The sequence below is a fragment of the Primulina huaijiensis genome, chromosome 18 (assembly GCF_012295235.1).
Source record: "Primulina huaijiensis isolate GDHJ02 chromosome 18, ASM1229523v2, whole genome shotgun sequence".
Classification (NCBI taxonomy): domain Eukaryota; kingdom Viridiplantae; phylum Streptophyta; class Magnoliopsida; order Lamiales; family Gesneriaceae; genus Primulina; species Primulina huaijiensis.
Genome location: NC_133323.1, coordinates 4,425,749 through 4,444,389, shown reverse-complemented (window position 1 = coordinate 4,444,389; position 18,641 = coordinate 4,425,749). Strand labels below are relative to the sequence as shown.

General features: G+C 33.4%; 1 protein-coding gene and 1 pseudogene across 1 annotated transcript; both read right to left on the bottom strand.

Annotated features, from left to right (window-relative positions):
• Nucleotides 1-910: 910 nt before the first annotated feature.
• LOC140964635 (mannan endo-1,4-beta-mannosidase 6-like) lies at nt 911-5,629 on the bottom strand (annotated as a pseudogene).
• Nucleotides 5,630-6,087: 458 nt separating this feature from the next.
• On the bottom strand, nt 6,088-7,979 carry LOC140964030 (BAG family molecular chaperone regulator 5, mitochondrial-like). The gene is made up of 2 exons (XM_073423514.1): nt 7,591-7,979; nt 6,088-6,661 (listed from the first exon to the last, which is right to left on the bottom strand). Exons 1-2 carry the CDS (start codon nt 7,876-7,878, stop codon nt 6,317-6,319), a joined length of 633 nt encoding a protein of 210 aa, XP_073279615.1. The 5' UTR covers nt 7,879-7,979; the 3' UTR covers nt 6,088-6,316.
• Between the last annotated feature and the right edge of the window lie 10,662 nt (nt 7,980-18,641).

Sequence of the window (18,641 nt, the reverse complement as noted above, 5' to 3'; positions counted from 1 at the left end):
TTGCTGAGTTTTCCACACATGCACAACATTTTTAACCATATTATAAATATCAACTTGATCAATTTTCTTAATTGAATTATTAAAATCATATTTATGATTTGAAATATTTTGGTCTAGCTGCTGACGTGACATCAGATAAGTCATAATTTTTCGATAACAACTCAACATTTTCCCAATACACATCATAATTTCAGTGAAATATGATCGAAAATTAAAAAAAATCAAAGTTAGTGCACCAAAATTTAAGTGAAACAAAAAAATTGTTTTATCTATACTTAATTATAAGGTTAAATTTCTCATAAAATACACAAATCCAAACTCAATGTTTGCTTGGGTATCGTTCCCCACTATATTAATTTTATTTTTTCCAACTCCTTGCACCCCTTAAATTATTAAAATAGCTTTCATTAAATCATACCAAACATCATACACTTTATCATATTATATATATTTTTATTTTTATTTTTATTTTCTTATCACCCTTATTATATATTATTTACGTATATTATCTCAAACATCAAACCATAATTTGGAGTACTTAATAATTTGAAATTATATCCAATTAATTACCATACAAAAAATCCAAGGAAGCATAAATGTTGAGCAATCCAAGACACTGCTTAAATTTCAAACCCGAAGGAGTAATTGGGTAGCTTCGATGCTACATGTGGGACACTGTCTCCACATGATTTGGATGGACAAGATTCACACACATATGTGATTTTAAAAAAATTAGTGAACCCCATATATGTGTAGTTAAATTTGAGCACTTGATTCTATCATAGAGGTAGTGTCCCTCCATGTAGGATCCGGTAATTAAATGTCCACAAAAAACAGTTAATGCACAATTGAATGTACACAAAAAAACCAGTAAATACACGATCTCCAAAGTCTGCCGCATAATGTAAAAACAAGACACATAGTTTCTTATATAATAACTCTCCAGGGAGCTAACCGGACACAAGATCAAAATACAGAGAGACACCTCCAATTTGCGGAAATGGGGGAGAAATATAAGGTGTCAAAAACGACGATTTTGCTTGCAACAATGCTGATACTGTGGGAAATGTCTTCTTCTTGTCTCGGTTCTTGTTCCTCTAATGGCGGCGACTGCAAGAAGTGCATCTCGAATCAGATGAAATACGTCTGCCCCCGCTGCGTTACTATGATGCAGTGCATGGCCCGGTGCCTGTGGTGCGGCGCATCAAGTTCCAAGTGCATCAAGAAATGTGATTGCGACAGTGGGTATCCGCGGCTGGCTGACTGCAAGAAGTGTTTGTTACAGTGTAAATGTATCTGCTCTGTTTCGGCTTAAAAATAATGTGATCTTGTTGTAAATTTTTCCGTGTTTTGAAGAACTTTGGCCATGAATCTTGGAATTTTAATTTAGTCATCGAATCTAACTATGAGATTGTGGGATTTTTTATTCATTATTATCAATTCTAAATTATTCTTGTAGAGATCTTTTCCATAAAAATCGTAACATTTTGAAGTAAAATGACAAAAATTAATTGTTGCTGTAATTTATATAACTGGTTTTAACGGATACAAAATGCAGCAGGAAATGAAACAGAAAACTCACGTGTTTGGAAATGAGACAAGTTGCTGGGGGGGTTTGGCCTGCTTCCAACTCCAATTCAAACACCGTTACTGTCTTCGGAATTTCTTGAACTGAAATAAAATGATTGAATGACCTTTCTACAAATTTACTCTTAATTCGTGTAGAACAAAAGGTTCAAGGACTCAGAAAACGGGCATCTAGCTAAAACAAGGATCTTTATGATGAAATTGTCCCGTTTGTTAATCCCCCTGCAGGAGTATTTTTTCAGCCTGCCAGATTGCTCCAAGATTAATTTATACGTAGATAGGTATTCCCAGGCCACGAAGGAGAATTCGTCACTATATTCTTCAACCCCTTCAGTCAACAACTGCCATATTAGAACTTCTGAGCCAGCTTCCCTTCTCGTTGCAGACTCGTAGATTCTGTCGAAATCCGTCTTCAGAATAACATATCTGTCATTTAATCCTCTTGTCTGTCTTGAGGGTAAACGGAGATCCCATCTCAATTCTGTGAAAAGAACAGGCTTCTTTAGCACGTTTTGGCTATCAATTATATGAGCATCGGCACACTTCGAAAGGTATTTTACTTTTGCTTCTAAGTTTGCCACTGGGATCCTGGAACATAACATACACGGACATCAATTAGCAAGGCAGTCCATTTGCAACTAATTCTGCCAAGTTTATGCAAAAGTCAGAGAGTCAATTTGCTACGGGCACAAATATAGATCAAGCTTTTGCCATTATATAAAAACATACGGTTAGATAGTAAATGTGAACACCAACATCATGCTGCAATCGCTGTGATATATAGTTAGCCACATTAGTTAGGAAGAGTAATCCACTCCTAACAAATGCTCCTGCAGCTCATGGAAATAAAGCATGTGAAGATGATGTACCAAAATTCATGCTCATCGGAGGCGTGCAACTCAAAACAAATTAGTCTAAATACCACATAACCAAACACGATAGAAGGGGCAATCGCCAGTTTGCCACTACCCAATAGGCACGTCTCAAATCAAGGCCCAACATTCAAGCTAATACTATGGTGTAACTTAGATATTCTATATCGTAAATTAATTACCATCAAACAGGCATGTCTCGGAAAGTCCAATGATCAAGCTAATAAGAAGTGCGCAATTCAAAGTTTATAATAAAATCATGGACTTGAGCTCAACTCCACTCCGAAAGCTAGCTCACAAGTATGTCTCAGAAAGTCCAATATTCGAGCCGACTCAAAGTTTCTATTAACATCAAGAATGGCCTAACTCCATATCAAAAGACAGCTCAAGGGATAGGATTGTCAAAGTCCATATAAAGAGTGTTTTGGAGAGCTTTTGCTTATTTCAAAGTAATTTTTCTAGATATTATTTTGAAATTGTGTTAAGATCGGGACTTGAACCTAACTCAACTCCAAAAGTTAGCTCAAGGCGGGAGGATAGTCCAAATCCATATATGGACCTCTCGGGGATTTTATTCAATCGATGTGGGACCACTACCATACCCCCTCACGCCCAAGAATGAACATCCGGAGCATGAAATTTACAATGACCCAACTATGGGCAGCACGGGTAATACAACTATAGACAGTCCGACACATAACTGTGGAACCTGAGATCTGATATCGTGTTAAGAATGTGACTCAAACCTAACTCAACCCCAAAAGCTAGCTCAAAGGGGGAGAATTGTTCAAGTCCATATATGCAACTCCCAGATGTTTTATCAAATTGACTTGGGACAACTAACACAAGTTAAAATTTGAGTGTTTGGAGTATAATTGCATCCAAGCTTAATTTTTAATTAAATAACAACCATATCCTTAAACTATATAAAATTGATCTCTTTTAATTATCTAAAATTTGATACTCACATCATCAACAATGTGTGTATATAATTATTATTACATTATAAATATTGTGTCAAAATTAATTTATTTTTTATAACATGAATGCTTGAAAAATATATAAGATTAATAAAAATAAAATATATAAAATGACAAAATTTGTATAAATACACAAAATATGTATAAAAAATTATGGAAATGGAAATTATATAAAAATTTAAAATATTATTTAAAAAATAAACTTAATATGATAAATATTTTAAATATATAAATGTCAACTTGTAATTTTAAACCCTAAACAAAAAAGCACACGCAATAAAAAGTATCACACTCTTACTTTTAGCTTTTGGATAAAAGTTATAGAAGTTGGAGTTGGAGTTGTCACTCACAAACACCCAAAAACACTTTCATGCAGCTAGAATCTTAAAAGTACTTCTCAGAAACTCTCTCAAACACTACTATATACAACTCTCAATAAAAGCGGATTGTCCAAATTCATATACAACTTCCAAGAACGGAGGATTGTTCAAGCCATATATACAACTCCCAAAAACTTAATTTAATTGCTGTAAGTTATCTAACACACTCCCTCATATCAAGAAATAAATAACTGGAGCGTGAAGTACATTAGCAAGTGGCCTATCGGGGTATTATAACACAAAACGTTAGGTTTGGACTCTGATACCATGTTAAAATCATGGACTTGGTGGACATCTGACATTTCTATATAGTATAATTAGCCTAAATACCACATCACCAAACATGATAGTAGTATGGGCAATTGCCACTACCCAACAGGCATATCTCGAAAGGTTCAACCATTCAACGTGGAAACTCTGTATTATTTTTACCATTTCACAAGCAAGATATTATGTTACACTGAATTTAAAGATAAAGGTGGCTGACAATTGAGAGAGAAAATAAAGAATTTTGCAGAACTCCTTTTCCCAAAGTAGAGGGCATTACTAACCAGCTGTAGGGTAAGCATGGACTGAAGCAAAGTCTACATCTTTGATAGCTGAATTTTGTATAGAATCTGATCCAAGGGATGCTGCCCAATCCCCTGGATTCACTCCATAATTCTGACTTGATTTTGATCCATAAAACCCTTCAAGTCCCACAGTCACTAGATATTTTTGGTCCGTACTTTTAACAAAAGCAGATATCTCTGTAATCCAATCCTGTTAATGTCAGTCATTAAACATTGGGGCTGATCGTATGATTGGGTTAAAAATAATTACAATACATTCGCATTTCTAGTTCATCTAATTAGGTCAAAAACTCCCCAATCACATTTACCTGAAGAGCAGAAGAACATGAAGCGGATTCACACCGGGGCTCGTTCATGAGTTCCCAGGCAAATATGAATGGTTCCTCAGAATAGTTTACTCCGGTTTAGGAATTATTTCTAGTTAAAATAGTCTGCAATAATCACTAAACAGTTACATTGTGAAAGGGTTCAAGTATCAAAACAATGTCCTCCAAATCAAGGTTCGTGAACCTTAACATAAGAATTGTAATAACCTTCTATGGTTCTGTCGGAGAAAAATGGATCTCTTAAAGAAGAAACGTTGGTTCCAGCTTCCTCCGCCCATTTTACGTACTGTGCTTTTCCACCAAAAGCATTCATATTATTTACAAGACTGAGGACTAATCTTATTCTATGTCTCCTTGCTTCGACCAATACATAGTCCAATGCCTGAAATACAATGAAGAAACATCGAAACACGACAACTCAACGCAATCGGACAAAATCCACAAGCACATTGACTTAGAACTTCAAAAGATCCCAAATCAAGTAGCAAGAACCTTGAAAACCATTTCATTGAAGAGACCTGGTTTAATTTGAAGAACATCGGGGCCAGAACCATCACTGAAAGCCCAAGTCTTGCAAACACTCAACTCCATGTCAACCCCTCTTTCGAGCATCTCAGAGACCCTATATCTCGATTGTCCCCACGCGCTTTCCTTCAGAAACCAATAGGAATTCCACCCATTCACATACAAATCTTTCCCTGCCGCTGGTGATCCTGGAATCTCCTGCTGAAGGAGCACAAATCTGGTATGGTGGACTCCCACAAAACCCATTTTGGGCAGGTTCCATACTGTAACAGGTAACGCAAAATTGAGGTGACCATTGGAGTTGATATACAAAAAGCCCAGAATGGTGAAGATGCCAAGGGCTGGGTATAATCTTTTTTCTCTCCAAAGAGAGTCAATGGAAGATGGTTAAAAAATTGTGCTTGCAAGCTCGGTAAGAATCCCCTTCTTTGGCTATTGAAGACCTTCGTTCATTGGCCTGGAGCGGCGCCTTAAAGCGCAGGGTATTGCCGTTTGTTCGCTGGAAATCTAAAACTAAAATATTCAGTTGTTACAGCTTATTTGTCCTATTTTGTCCTTTGTGCAAATTTCGTCTTTAGCCTCCCTTTGTTTTCATATTTTCATATAATCATTCCAGCATATCGTTGATTTGTTTCAAATTCGGAACATTCAAGGGTTTCAAACTGGATACTCGTCACGTTAAGGACAGAAAAGAACGAGACCTTAGACCCTTTTCTGTTCGAGATCAGAAAGCGATAGTTACTCTAACATGGTGAATCTTTTTATTCTAAATAATTTATTAGCATGTTTCATATAGGACTAATAAAGCAAACAAAATGTATAAGAGGATTGAAGTGGAGAAGAAATGACAGAAAACGGAACATCTTTAGCCAAGTCTTATATCTCAAACAGAACTCAAAGATGATCTTACACATCTTCTGTTTCTGTTACATTGTATATCATTTACTTATGGGCAAGAAAAACAAGACGTGATTCTTAAGAAATAACAAACACGTGAGAGTTTTCAGCATATAAATTTACAAACAAATAAAGAGACATATAAAACACAAGTATAATTATGTTTAAGATCATTGGTCAGTGGTCACTAAGAAACCTCTCAAGACACCGCAACCCCAAATGTTCGGCACAAAACCTCTCCATTTCATTCCCACCGCCTTTTTCTTTGCAGATCTCTTTCTCAATCCCCACTAACATGTTGTCCCAATCCATCGAATATCCAACCCAATTCTCAACTCTAGAGTCCGTTACAGCATCAAGTATCTCTTGCAGCCCCACAATCCTTCGGCTCACATGTCTCCTCAGCTCCCGTACATTGGGATCAATCCCAGGCACCGAATCAAGACTGAATAACAAGCCCATCAGGGCTTCGTTAATCTTGATCCTCTCCCTCTCACTGGTACGCACAGAATCAACTGTGTCCTGCCATGAACAGCTAAGATACATTTAGAAGGATACTGAAGATCAGTATAGCATTATGAACGAGGCTAATGTTAAATTTTCAAATTAAAATTATTTTGTTCCATTAATCCATTGCCTCACACATAGTTTCAATTATCTTGGTACTACACTTGGCAACAAAGCTAAAGTTAGCGATATGGCACCCGATGAGCTCCCTCGTAATAAAATACAGCAGGAAAACATCAAAACATCATCAATTACTTGCATGAATGCTAAAAAAATTGATTAATCACATGTCAACAAATGTTAGAAGAAGCAATAGCAAGAAAATTAGATCAGAATGCCACATGTTCATAAATATTTTGACTTCCGATAAAAGATCTATCTTGAAGGGCATAGAAATACTTTTTCTGAAGTAATCTCTTTGCGAACAAGTGATCCAACGGGGATAAGCATGAATTTTTGGTCCATTGCGATTGGATACATCAATTGTAGCAGCTGAGTACACAACCAAACATAAAATTCTATGGAAAAACATTTTCCGGACGTCTTTAAATTTAATTTTACGAATTAAACTTTTTTTTTTTAAAATCAATTTCGGGAAACTGACTAATCAGTTAGCAGCACCGTGTCTTCCCTCTACAAAATCTGGAGTTCACATCACAGAGACAATCAACATGAGAAAAAAAAACTTGTTTCCTGCCATTTTAATTTAGATTAACCTCACCAGAATTTACCTATAAATATTTCATTAGTTTAAATAGTAGTGAAAACACTAGAAAATTCACCAAACTTCATATCTTCCACAATCGTATAATTTTCGGTGATCAATAACATCAGTCCTATGCTACGTAATCGAAAAACTAATATGATTATGTAGAAAAGAAAGAAAATGAAGCGTAATCAGAAGCACAAAGTACGAGTAACGAGTGAGAAATCAGAATTAATGCCTGGCGTTGGATGATTCTCTGCCAGTATTTAGCTTCAGAATCGACGGCGGCGATCTTCCTGACAAGGGTCCGCACCATGTGAGATCGGTAGGCTGACTGTATCCTAACAGCAGCGGAGGATTCTGGTAAAGGGGATTTCAGGGGAATATGAACAGTAACGGGAATGGGTTCTGACGCAGGCTGTGTTTGGATTGGATCGGATTCGGAGGCAGAATGGTCATTGAAAGAGCAGACGGTGGCTGTGGCAGAGCTGGAAGAGAAGAACCACGGCCGCCTGGAGGACTTCATTTTACCAACACAATGCGCTTAGAGAGATGTAAAGGGAAAGCTGATTACACAGGAGTAAAGTGAAGTCTCAGAAGTGACGCCGATTATCTTGGGAGGAACTTAGGATACGTATCTTTATTACATGGTTATCTGTATTAATTTATTATTTTTATATAATATATTATTTTAAAACGATACCATATAATAAATTTTGATAGGTTAACGAAAGAAGTAGAAAGTGACATATAAAAAAATCTTTCTGATTCAGACCAATAAATATAAAAAATAATTAAATATTAGCGAATGTTTTTTTCCCAATTCTGGGTATTGATCAGTTAAATTTGTAAATTTTAATTTTGATATATTAACTTTTAATTTTTGACTACTTCAGTTTAATTATTAAGTGACTTGATAAGAAAAAACCACGTTTCTTTAATGATATTATATACATATAATATCAATTTTTTTAGTACACCACATGTCATATACTGAGATGAAGAATGAGTCTTGAATTTTGTTAAATTTAACTCAAACTCGTCTCCGTCTCATCTCAAACTTTCAACTTTTCCATCCATTATTTAAATTTGTATTATTATATAATTTTTGAAAAATTTTAACTTCTCTAAAATCAAACTCTCGAAATCCCAATATTATGTTATAAAAGTAATAAATAAAAAAAAAGAGAGAACACAAAGTTTAAAATCGTTCAACAAATCATTACACCCGATCGAATGGGAGAGTAAAGTAGGACAACATGATCAGCAGCCGGCGCTTCATCAGGAAGTATAAACGTCACCTTCTTCTTCAACTTCTCTTTCCCGCTTCTGCTCTTTGGACTCATCTTACACAATTCTTTAGCTTCCTCTTCTTCTCCAGATACTAATTCCTCGATCTTCTCCAATCTCCCCGAAGAAAAACTGATTCTCGGCGTGTAAAAGACGTTGTTGAAATCCGGAGAAGTTTGGTACAAGACCCTCTTCATCGTTTCAGCTCTCTGGACATTATTCTGGCAACAGCTCTGACTATCCAATATTGGAGAATTAGAAATCATTTCTCCTAATGTTGTAATTCTTTCGACATTAACAATAGCTGCAGTTGGGTTTGCAGCTTCTTTATCATTAGCTGCTGATGAGGGTTTTTGGGTCCGTTTCTTTGGGGGCCGTAAGCAGCAGAGATTTTGACCCATTTGAACTTTGATCAAATGGCGTAAAAGATTTCATTGGCAACGAATGTTTGACATGGGAAATACCTTGAAAAAGTGGTGGTGTAGAGGATTATATATAATGAAGAATTTGACGATGGATTCGATGAAAAAATAGGCTTTTTATTATTGGCTATTGATGGATTAGTTCTTGTCTCTTCCTTTGATTTGCGTGGCATAGTGTTCGGATGGACCTATTTTCCTGTTCATAATTTCGATTTCATTATTGCATGGGATTGATCTATATATGAGTTTGGAATATACGTTCGACATTTGAACTTCAACAATTCATAAGGATGCAAAAGTGTCGTTTGGTTATAACAAGTTTCGACTTTCAATTTTAAGATGAAAGAAATTATATTTGTTGTACTTTTCTGATAAAAAAATTTTGAGATGGAATTTTAAAAGTTTTATATAATTAATATATAAGAGATTATACAAAAAAAAAAGTTAAATATAATAAACTATTAGTGTAGAATGGTGCAGTTAAAAGATTAAATTAAATGTATCATATACTTGTGAATATATAATATACACATACGTGCACGTATACAAGAGGTCAAGAGTAACTAATTAACTTATGAATGAATGTTAGAGTTGGTGGATTACGTGATTGTTTTATCAATGATCAACAGTTTGATTATCTCAACCAACACTTTTCCGAGCAAGTCTGTCGCACATGACTTTTCCAATGTAGTTTACCTGGTTAATTAGTGTGATATTGCAAGCTATCGCATTAACCCAATTATTTACTCACTACGCATGGAATAGTAACAGTTACAAATTCTCGAGTCATAAAAAAAAGTAACTGATTAATATTTTTTCCTGTATCTTTTTAAGATTTTAAATAACTATATCCATTAACAATTGACACCATATTATTAAATTTAAGTTTTAGATTACTAAAATATTATAGACATAATAAATTATTCTTCTTTTAATCTATTATATTTATAGAATATATAGTAAATGTCAATTTTTTTTGTCATATATACACATAATTAATGTATATGCAATCACTGATTTAAGTTAAAACATTGACCATTCTAGGAATTGGCCGAACAAATTCATCCAAGAGTAGGTCTCTTGTGAGAAGGTCTCACAAATCTTTATCCGTGAGACGGGTCAACGTACCAATATTTACAATAAAAAGTAATACTCTTAACATAAAAAGTAATACTTTTTCATAGATGACTTAAATAAAAGATTCGTCTCACAAAATACGACCCGTGAGATCGTCTCACATAAGTTATTGCCTTCACCAAAACTTTAATATAATCATTAAGGATGACATTAATTAACTCTCAAAATATGGGAGATGTCAAGGTATCCACAACGCTGGGTCATGAAAATTCAATATTGATGATGAAGTGTCTCCTTTTTATTTTTATTTTTAAATAGTAGGCGGTCATATTTTTCTTGCTGAGATCAACAGCAGAAGACAGAAAAATCTGGTCGTTATTAATTTTTAAAAATGTTGAAAAATTATTTAAAAATGTGTTAAATATTTGTGTTGAAAATGTGAATGTTGAATGTTGAAAATTAGGTAAAATTAGGTGTTGAATATTGAAAATTAGTGTGTGATGATGTAGGTAATGATGTATTTTATTTTTGGATTATTTGTAAAAATTTTCTATAAATAGATCTCTCATTTGTGAAGAAAATCACAATTGAGTTGAGAGAAAAATATTATAAAGTGTGTAGTGTGATAATTTTGAGAGTTTGAGATTTTTACTTTTTTACCGTAAATTTTTACTTTTTCACAACACGTTATCAGCACGAAGCTCTAAAAGTCCTCCATATTTTTCCAAGCTCCGAACAGAAGAAAAAGGTAACAAAAGTAATAATATTTATTTTACTGTTATTTATTTATTGTTTATATATGTAATATATAATATAATGTTATTGTTAGAAATAATAAAAATAATTTTTTCAAAAACTTGTTATAAATCCTGGGAGGATGTTAAGACGACATCCCACACTCCCGGTAAGGGATACGACAAGTATAAAAGCCTATAAGGTTTTTTAAACAAAATAACTTATGACACCTAATTATAATAATGTGATATGATATACATAATTATTTAAATATGACTAATATTATATACACCATATTATTACCATAAAATTATACAAATACATACATTTATTTTCTTATACACCAACGGTAATAAACGGTAACAAAACGGCTAGTTTTTGCTCTATAAATACAATCTCACAAATACATTCAATCACTCCAACTTTCTCTTCTTCTCTAAAAATTATTCTTCATCAAATTTTCGAAGAAAAAAAGAAGATGGCTTTCACGAGGTTATTTTTAATTATTTTGGTTATCATACTCACCAGTCTTGTATTTATCGGAGAATATCCTCCTCGTGTGTTTTCTTTATTTTTACGAATACTTGTACTTGTTGTTTATCCATTACTTTGTATTGCAATATTCATTAACTAATAAAATGCATCGTAATTTTTAGTACCACCATGGCAAACTTGGCAAAGCTCGAATTCATCGCTCTTGATATTACTGGGAAAAACTATATGCCATGGACTCTTGATGTAGAAATGCATCTTGAGTCATTGGGTCTAAGCGAGACCATTAAAGAAAATGGTATATCTTCATCACAAGAAAAAGCAAAAGCTATAATATTTTTACGACGACACCTTGATGAAGGTTTAAAATGTGAATATCTCATCGAAAAAGATCCCATGGCTCTGTGGAAAGGATTAAAAGAGAGATTTGAACATATAAGGGAAGTTATACTTCCGACCGCCCGTGATGAATGGAATATGTTAAGATTCCAAGACTTTAAAAAAGTCAGTGATTACAATTCAGCGATGTATAGAATAATCTCGCAGTTAAAATTTTGTGGACATGAGGTTACAGAATCGGAAATGCTTGAAAAAACATTTTCCACGTTTCACGCATCAAATATAACACTACAGCAACAATATAGAGTGCGTGGATTTGCGAGATATTCTGAACTCATCGCCTGTCTTCTTGTGGCGGAAAAGAACAACGAGCTATTAATGAGAAATCATCAGTCCCGACCCACTGGATCAACAGCATTTCCAGAAGTAAATGCTGTAAGTAAAAATGAATTTAAACCTGGAAACCAAAATCAAATTCAAAGACAAGGTTTTGGTCGAGGTCGAGGTCGAGGTCGAGGTCGTGGACGTGGACGTGGACGAGGAAGTGGTCGTGGTCGTGGACGCGGCCGTGGTTTTGAAAATAATCGAGATAGTTATTTCTATAACTCATCTCAAAATAACGTCCCAAACCATCCACAGAAAAGGCATCAAGAAAACATGAGTGTTAATGAAAATCACTCGAAAAGATTTGAAAGTTCTTGTTTCAGATGCGGCACTCCAGGACATTGGTCTCGTATTTGTCGAGCCCCTGAGCATCTTTGCAAACTTTATAAAGAATCGATAAAGGGGAAAGAAAAGGAGACCAACTTCACTGAGCGAAGTGACCGTTTGAGTGATTCAACTCATTTTGATGCTGCTGATTTTATGAATGATTTCTCTGGAAATGATCAATATGTTGGTGGGATAGAAATGAACAATATTGATGCTGCAGATTTTCTCAATGATTTCTCTGAAAATGAACAATATAGTGGTAGAATATAAATGTACAATAATTTATTTTTCATGTATTTATATGATAATGTTTTATTGTACAATTATGATATGTGTTATATTTAAATATGTATTGTCATTAATTTTTTTTCATTGCATATTTTTTGAAGTTCAAATATGGAAAATGCTATGAGCAAAGCTGAAGTTTGCATACCCGATAGTGGTACAACGCACACTATCCTCCGAGATAAAAGATATTTCTTGGAACTAAAACCAACAAAAACAACGGTGAATACAATATCAGGTCCTGTAGACTTGATTAAAGGATGTGGTAAAGCACAATTTTTGTTACCTAATGGTACAAAATTTTTGATCAATGATGCTTTATATTCACCACAATCGAAAAGAAATTTGTTGAGTTTTAATGATATATATTCCCATGGGTATGATACTCAAACAATGAATGAAGGGAATGAGAAATATATGTGTCTTACCACATATAAATCAGGAAAGAAATATGTGATTGAAAAACTACCAATGCTCCCTACTGGATTGCATTATACACATATACGTCCCATTGAATCAAACATGGTAATTGATAATTCTTCAATATTAACCAATTGGCATGATCGATTAGGACATCCTGGTTCAACAATGATGCGAAGAATTATAGAAAATACACATGGTCATCCATTGAAAGACCAGAAGATCTTTCAGAATAATAAGTTTCAATGTAAAGCATGTTCTCTTGGAAAACTTATTATAAGACCATCACCAGCCAAAATCCAAACTGAATCACCAATGTTTCTTGAACGTATTCAGGGTGATATTTGTGGACCAATCCATCCACCATGTGGACCATTCAGATACTTTATGGTATTGATTGATGCCTCCAGCAGATGGTCACATGTATGTTTATTGTCAACTCGAAATGTTGCATTTGCAAGATTACTTGCTCAAATAATAAAATTGAGGAATCAATTTCCCGATTATACAATCAAGAAAATTAGACTTGATAATGCTGGTGAATTTACTTCCCAGACTTTCAATGATTATTGTATGTCTATGGGAATCATTGTTGAGCATCCTGTTGCTCATGTACATACTCAAAATGGATTGGCTGAATCATTGATTAAACGTCTGCAAATGATTGCTAGACCAATGATTATGAAAACAAAGCTCCCTATTTCTATATGGGGACATGCAATTTTACATGCTGCTTCATTAATTCGCATCAGACCAAGTGCATATCATAAATACTCCCCATTGCAGCTTGCATTTGGTAAAGAACCAGACATTTCTCATCTGAGAATTTTTGGATGTATGGTGTATGTGCCTATTGCACCACCTCAACGAAAGAAAATGGGACCTCAAAGAAAGATTGGAATTTATATTGGTTATGATAGTCCATCGATCATTCGATATCTTGAACCACAGACAGGCGACGTGTTCACAGCACGTTTTGCTGATTGTCATTTTAATGAGGAAATCTTCCCAATGTTAGGGGGAGAACAGAAACATACCGAAAAAGAAATTACATGGTATGTATCATCATTGTTACATCTGGATCCAAGAACAAAACAATGTGAAAAAGATGTACAGCAAATTGTGCACTTGCAAAGAATAGCAAATCAAATACCAGATGCATTTGCAGACACAAAAGGGGTAACTAAATCATATATACATGCTGCAAATGCCCCTGCTCGAATTGAAATTCCGAAGAAACAAATTGAAGATAGTCATGATGTCATTAAACGCCTGAAGCGTGGAAGGCCAGTTGGTTCCAAGGATAAAAATCCTCGAAAAAGAAAATTCATAGAGAAACACAATGATCACAAAATAGAGAATGATGTTCCTGAAGAAACACATAATGATCACAAAATAGAGAATGATGTTCCTGAAGAAACACATGATGATGAAAATGTTTTGTCAGAACCACAAACTGACGAGAATCATGAAATCTCTATCAATTATATTAATACTGGAAAAATATGGAACCGAAAAGATATAGAAGAAATTGATGATATATTTTCTTATAATGTGGCAATCGACATCATAAATGATAATGAAGATCATGAACCAAAATCTTTTGGTGAATGTAAAAATCGGCAGGATTGGATAAAATGGAAAGATGCCATCCAGGTTGAATTGGATTCGCTAAATAAACGTAATGTTTTTGGACCTATAGTCCTTACACCTGAAGGTGTAAAACCTGTTGGATACAAATGGGTTTTTATTCGAAAGCGAAATGAGAAAAATGAAATAGTAAGATATAAAGCTCGACTTGTTGCACAAGGTTTTTCTCAAAGGCCTGGAATTGATTATGAAGAAACGTATTCTCCTGTGATGGATGCAATTACGTTTCGGTATTTGATTAGCTTGGCAGTATCTGAAAATTTAGAAATGCGTCTTATGGATGTTGTTACAGCCTACTTATATGGATCACTTGATAGTAATATATATATGAAAATCCCTGAAGGATTTAAGATGCCTGAAGCACAAAGTTCAAAACCCAGAGAATGTTATTCTGTGAAATTACTAAGATCATTATATGGGTTGAAGCAATCCGGCAGAATGTGGTATAATAGGCTAAGTGATCACTTGATGAAAAAGGGATATGTAAATAATTCAATATGCCCTTGTGTTTTCATTAAGAAAACAACATCCGGATGCGTAATTATTGCTGTATATGTTGATGATTTAAACATCATTGGAACAAATAAGGAAATTCAAGAAGTTGTGTCATACTTGAAAGAAGAATTTGAAATGAAGGATCTTGGAAAAACCAAGTATTGTCTGGGTTTACAAATTGAACAAAAAGAATGTGGAATATTTGTTCACCAGACAAATTATACAGAAAAGATCCTTAAACGTTTTAATATGGACAAATCAAATCCTTTAAGTACTCCAATGGTTGTTAGATCATTAAACATAGAAAAGGATCCATTCCGTCCATGTGAAGATGATGAAGATATTCTTGGTCCAGAAGTACCATATCTAAGTGCTATCGGTGCCCTTATGTATCTTACAAATTGTACAAGGCCTGATATATCTTTTGCCGTAAATTTATTGGCAAGATTTAGCACATATCCAACAAAGAGACATTGGAACGGAATTAAACATATATTCCGTTATCTACGAGGAACGACAGACTTGGGACTTTTGTATTCAAAAGATGCTAATCCAAGTATAATTGGTTATGCCGATGCTGGATACTTATCTGATCCACACAAAGCACGTTCTCAAACTGGATATGTATTTACTCGTGGAGGCACTGCAATTTCTTGGCGTTCACAGAAACAAACACTTGTAACAACTTCATCAAATCATGCCGAGATTATTGCACTACATGAAGCAAGCCGTGAATGTGTGTGGTTAAAATCAATGACTCAACATATCCAAATCTCATGCGGATTATCATTCGACGAGAAGCCTGTGATACTATATGAAGATAATGCTGCATGTGTTGCTCAAATGAAAGAAGGATACATAAAAAGCGACAGAACTAAACATATTCCTCCTAAGTTCTTCGCATTCACCAAGGAGCTTGAGAAGAATAAATGTATTGATGTTCGTCACATTCAATCAAGTGAAAACTCATCAGATCTCTTCACAAAGGCACTTCCTACGACAATATTCAGAAAGCACATATATAATATTGGGATGCGCAATCTACGAAATTTGTGAAGAATTGTTCGTGTCAACATGAGGGGGAGTTTACGTGACTGCACTCTTTTTCCCTTACTATGGTTTTTATCCCAATGGGTTTTTCCTAGTAAGGTTTTTAACGAGGCAGTATAAAAACACGTAATGTATACAATCATTATGATCATCATCACAAGGGGGAGTGTTGAAAAATTATTTAAAAATGTGTTAAATATTTGTGTTGAAAATGTGAATGTTGAATGTTGAAAATTAGGTAAAATTAGGTGTTGAATATTGAAAATTAGTGTGTGATGATGTAGGTAATGATGTATTTTATTTTTGGATTATTTGTAAAAATTTTCTATAAATAGATCTCTCATTTGTGAAGAAAATCACAATTGAGTTGAGAGAAAAATATTATAAAGTGTGTAGTGTGATAATTTTGAGAGTTTGAGATTTTTACTTTTTTACCGTAAATTTTTACTTTTTCACAACAAAAAATATCTTAATTTAAAAAAATTTAAAAATCTAAAAAATTTATAATAAATTAGAAAAAAAAATATTTATATAAATGACTTGATTGAATATATTTGGATTTTACATGGGATGCATAATGGAGTCATCAACTTTTTAACCATGTGTATTATTAATTATGTGTATTTTTTTTAATTGTGATTTAAATTTTAATTATGTGTAATTGTATTTTCTTTAAATTATTTTTAATATTTAATTTTTTTTAATTATTTTGTTTTTTAAACACAAAGTTACTTAACGATATAAAACATTTATATTTCAACTTCATCTCACCACTGCAAGTACATGAGATAAAATTATCAGCACTGATATCAACATGAGATGATCAGCTTCATCTCTCCAACATCATTTTACTCTTGAACATGTATGCTTTGAGTCGCTAAGAAATTATAAAATTTCACAACACCGGCTTCGAGTTGCTTTATCTATTTCATTATTTACTTTACGAAATCAAAATATTCTAGCGGAACTCAAAATCGAGCTTGTTTAATTTCGCAAAGTTGATGTATTTAGATTTCAAATAATCCGATATAGTTAAAATGCATTTGAGAATGACCCAAATGTTTTTTTTCCTTATAAAAAATGTGTTAAGAATTGGCCTTTTTTAAAACATATATATCGGGTTCAATAATTGTCCCTCGTGAGTAAGACAATTGAAATGTGTAGCTTGACCTACTGTACAATTTAAAATATTTGAGTTATATAATTACGACAAGTTATAATTTTCGGTAAAACGAGGAGCAATCTATCCTACAATTAATATCACGTGTTCGATTATCGTTGAATGCAATAAGTGCAATTACTGAGATATATATTGTTGGGTGCAATAATTCTTTTGCTTGGTCGAGCGTCGAATCTATGTGATCGAATATTTCTTTTATCCACGAGTCGTAGACAAGGTATCAAACCTATGAATCTATTTTATTTGTGAGTTTGTGTCCCACTGATGTATTAGAAATGATACCCTGGGACGAATGTAAAGCTAAACAAATCGCTTATGTTATAAGGACTGTTGTATGATTTAAAAAATTTGAGTTATACCATTATTATCAATTATAACTTTTGGTAAAATGAAAAACATTCCGTCCTATAATATAACGGAGAAATACTTCAAACAAATTATACAGTAAAAAATGTTATAGTGAAAAAAATAATATATGTTGATATTGTGTAATTAATACAGATGTTGGACGAACATAACCAAAACGACCCACATTTTTAAATATTTCCATTTAAAGCCCTGTTTGCAAGAAAACATGTGATATAACGAACAAATATACTGTACTGTGTTGGTCCTAAGAAAACTGATGTTTGGGCTTTAAATGCATTTTCTAATATTCAAGACGGTCCAATTCCGAAGCCAAGATAGAAATTTGCACAACTTCCAAAATATTTTCCGGGAGGCCCCACCATATTATATTTTTTTAGAATATTAGTTTTTGGATATTTTTTTAGAATATTAGTTTTTGGATAAAAATAATATTTTTCATGAATTGAATTAAATAGGAGATCCGTCTCACAAAATTATCTGGAATGGTACAAGTTTTTGTGAAATTGTACATCAAAAATGATTTTATACCTATTTGTACATGTAGATTTAAAATCATCTTAAAATTCAAAGTTATCATTTTAAATATAAAATATTTGTATAATTCACCATAAAATTTAATTTTTTTGTGTGAAATTATGTTATTTTTATTCTATTGTAAATATTATCTTCAATCTGAAAACCTTTAATTTTTAAAAATCATGTACATTATTAAAACTTCAATTGCAAATTTTATTAACAGCATACAAAGTTAAACATGTTCATTTGTTATGTATG

Bases quoted from the DNA above. Each gene is read 5' to 3' on its own strand.
- LOC140964030 (XM_073423514.1), bottom strand. From the start codon at position 7,878: ATGAAGTCCTCCAGGCGGCCGTGGTTCTTCTCTTCCAGCTCTGCCACA. The intron at 6,662-7,590 runs GCATTAATTCTG...TGTTCATGGCAG, and splicing joins AGAGAATCATCCAACGCCAG to GACACAGTTGATTCTGTGCG.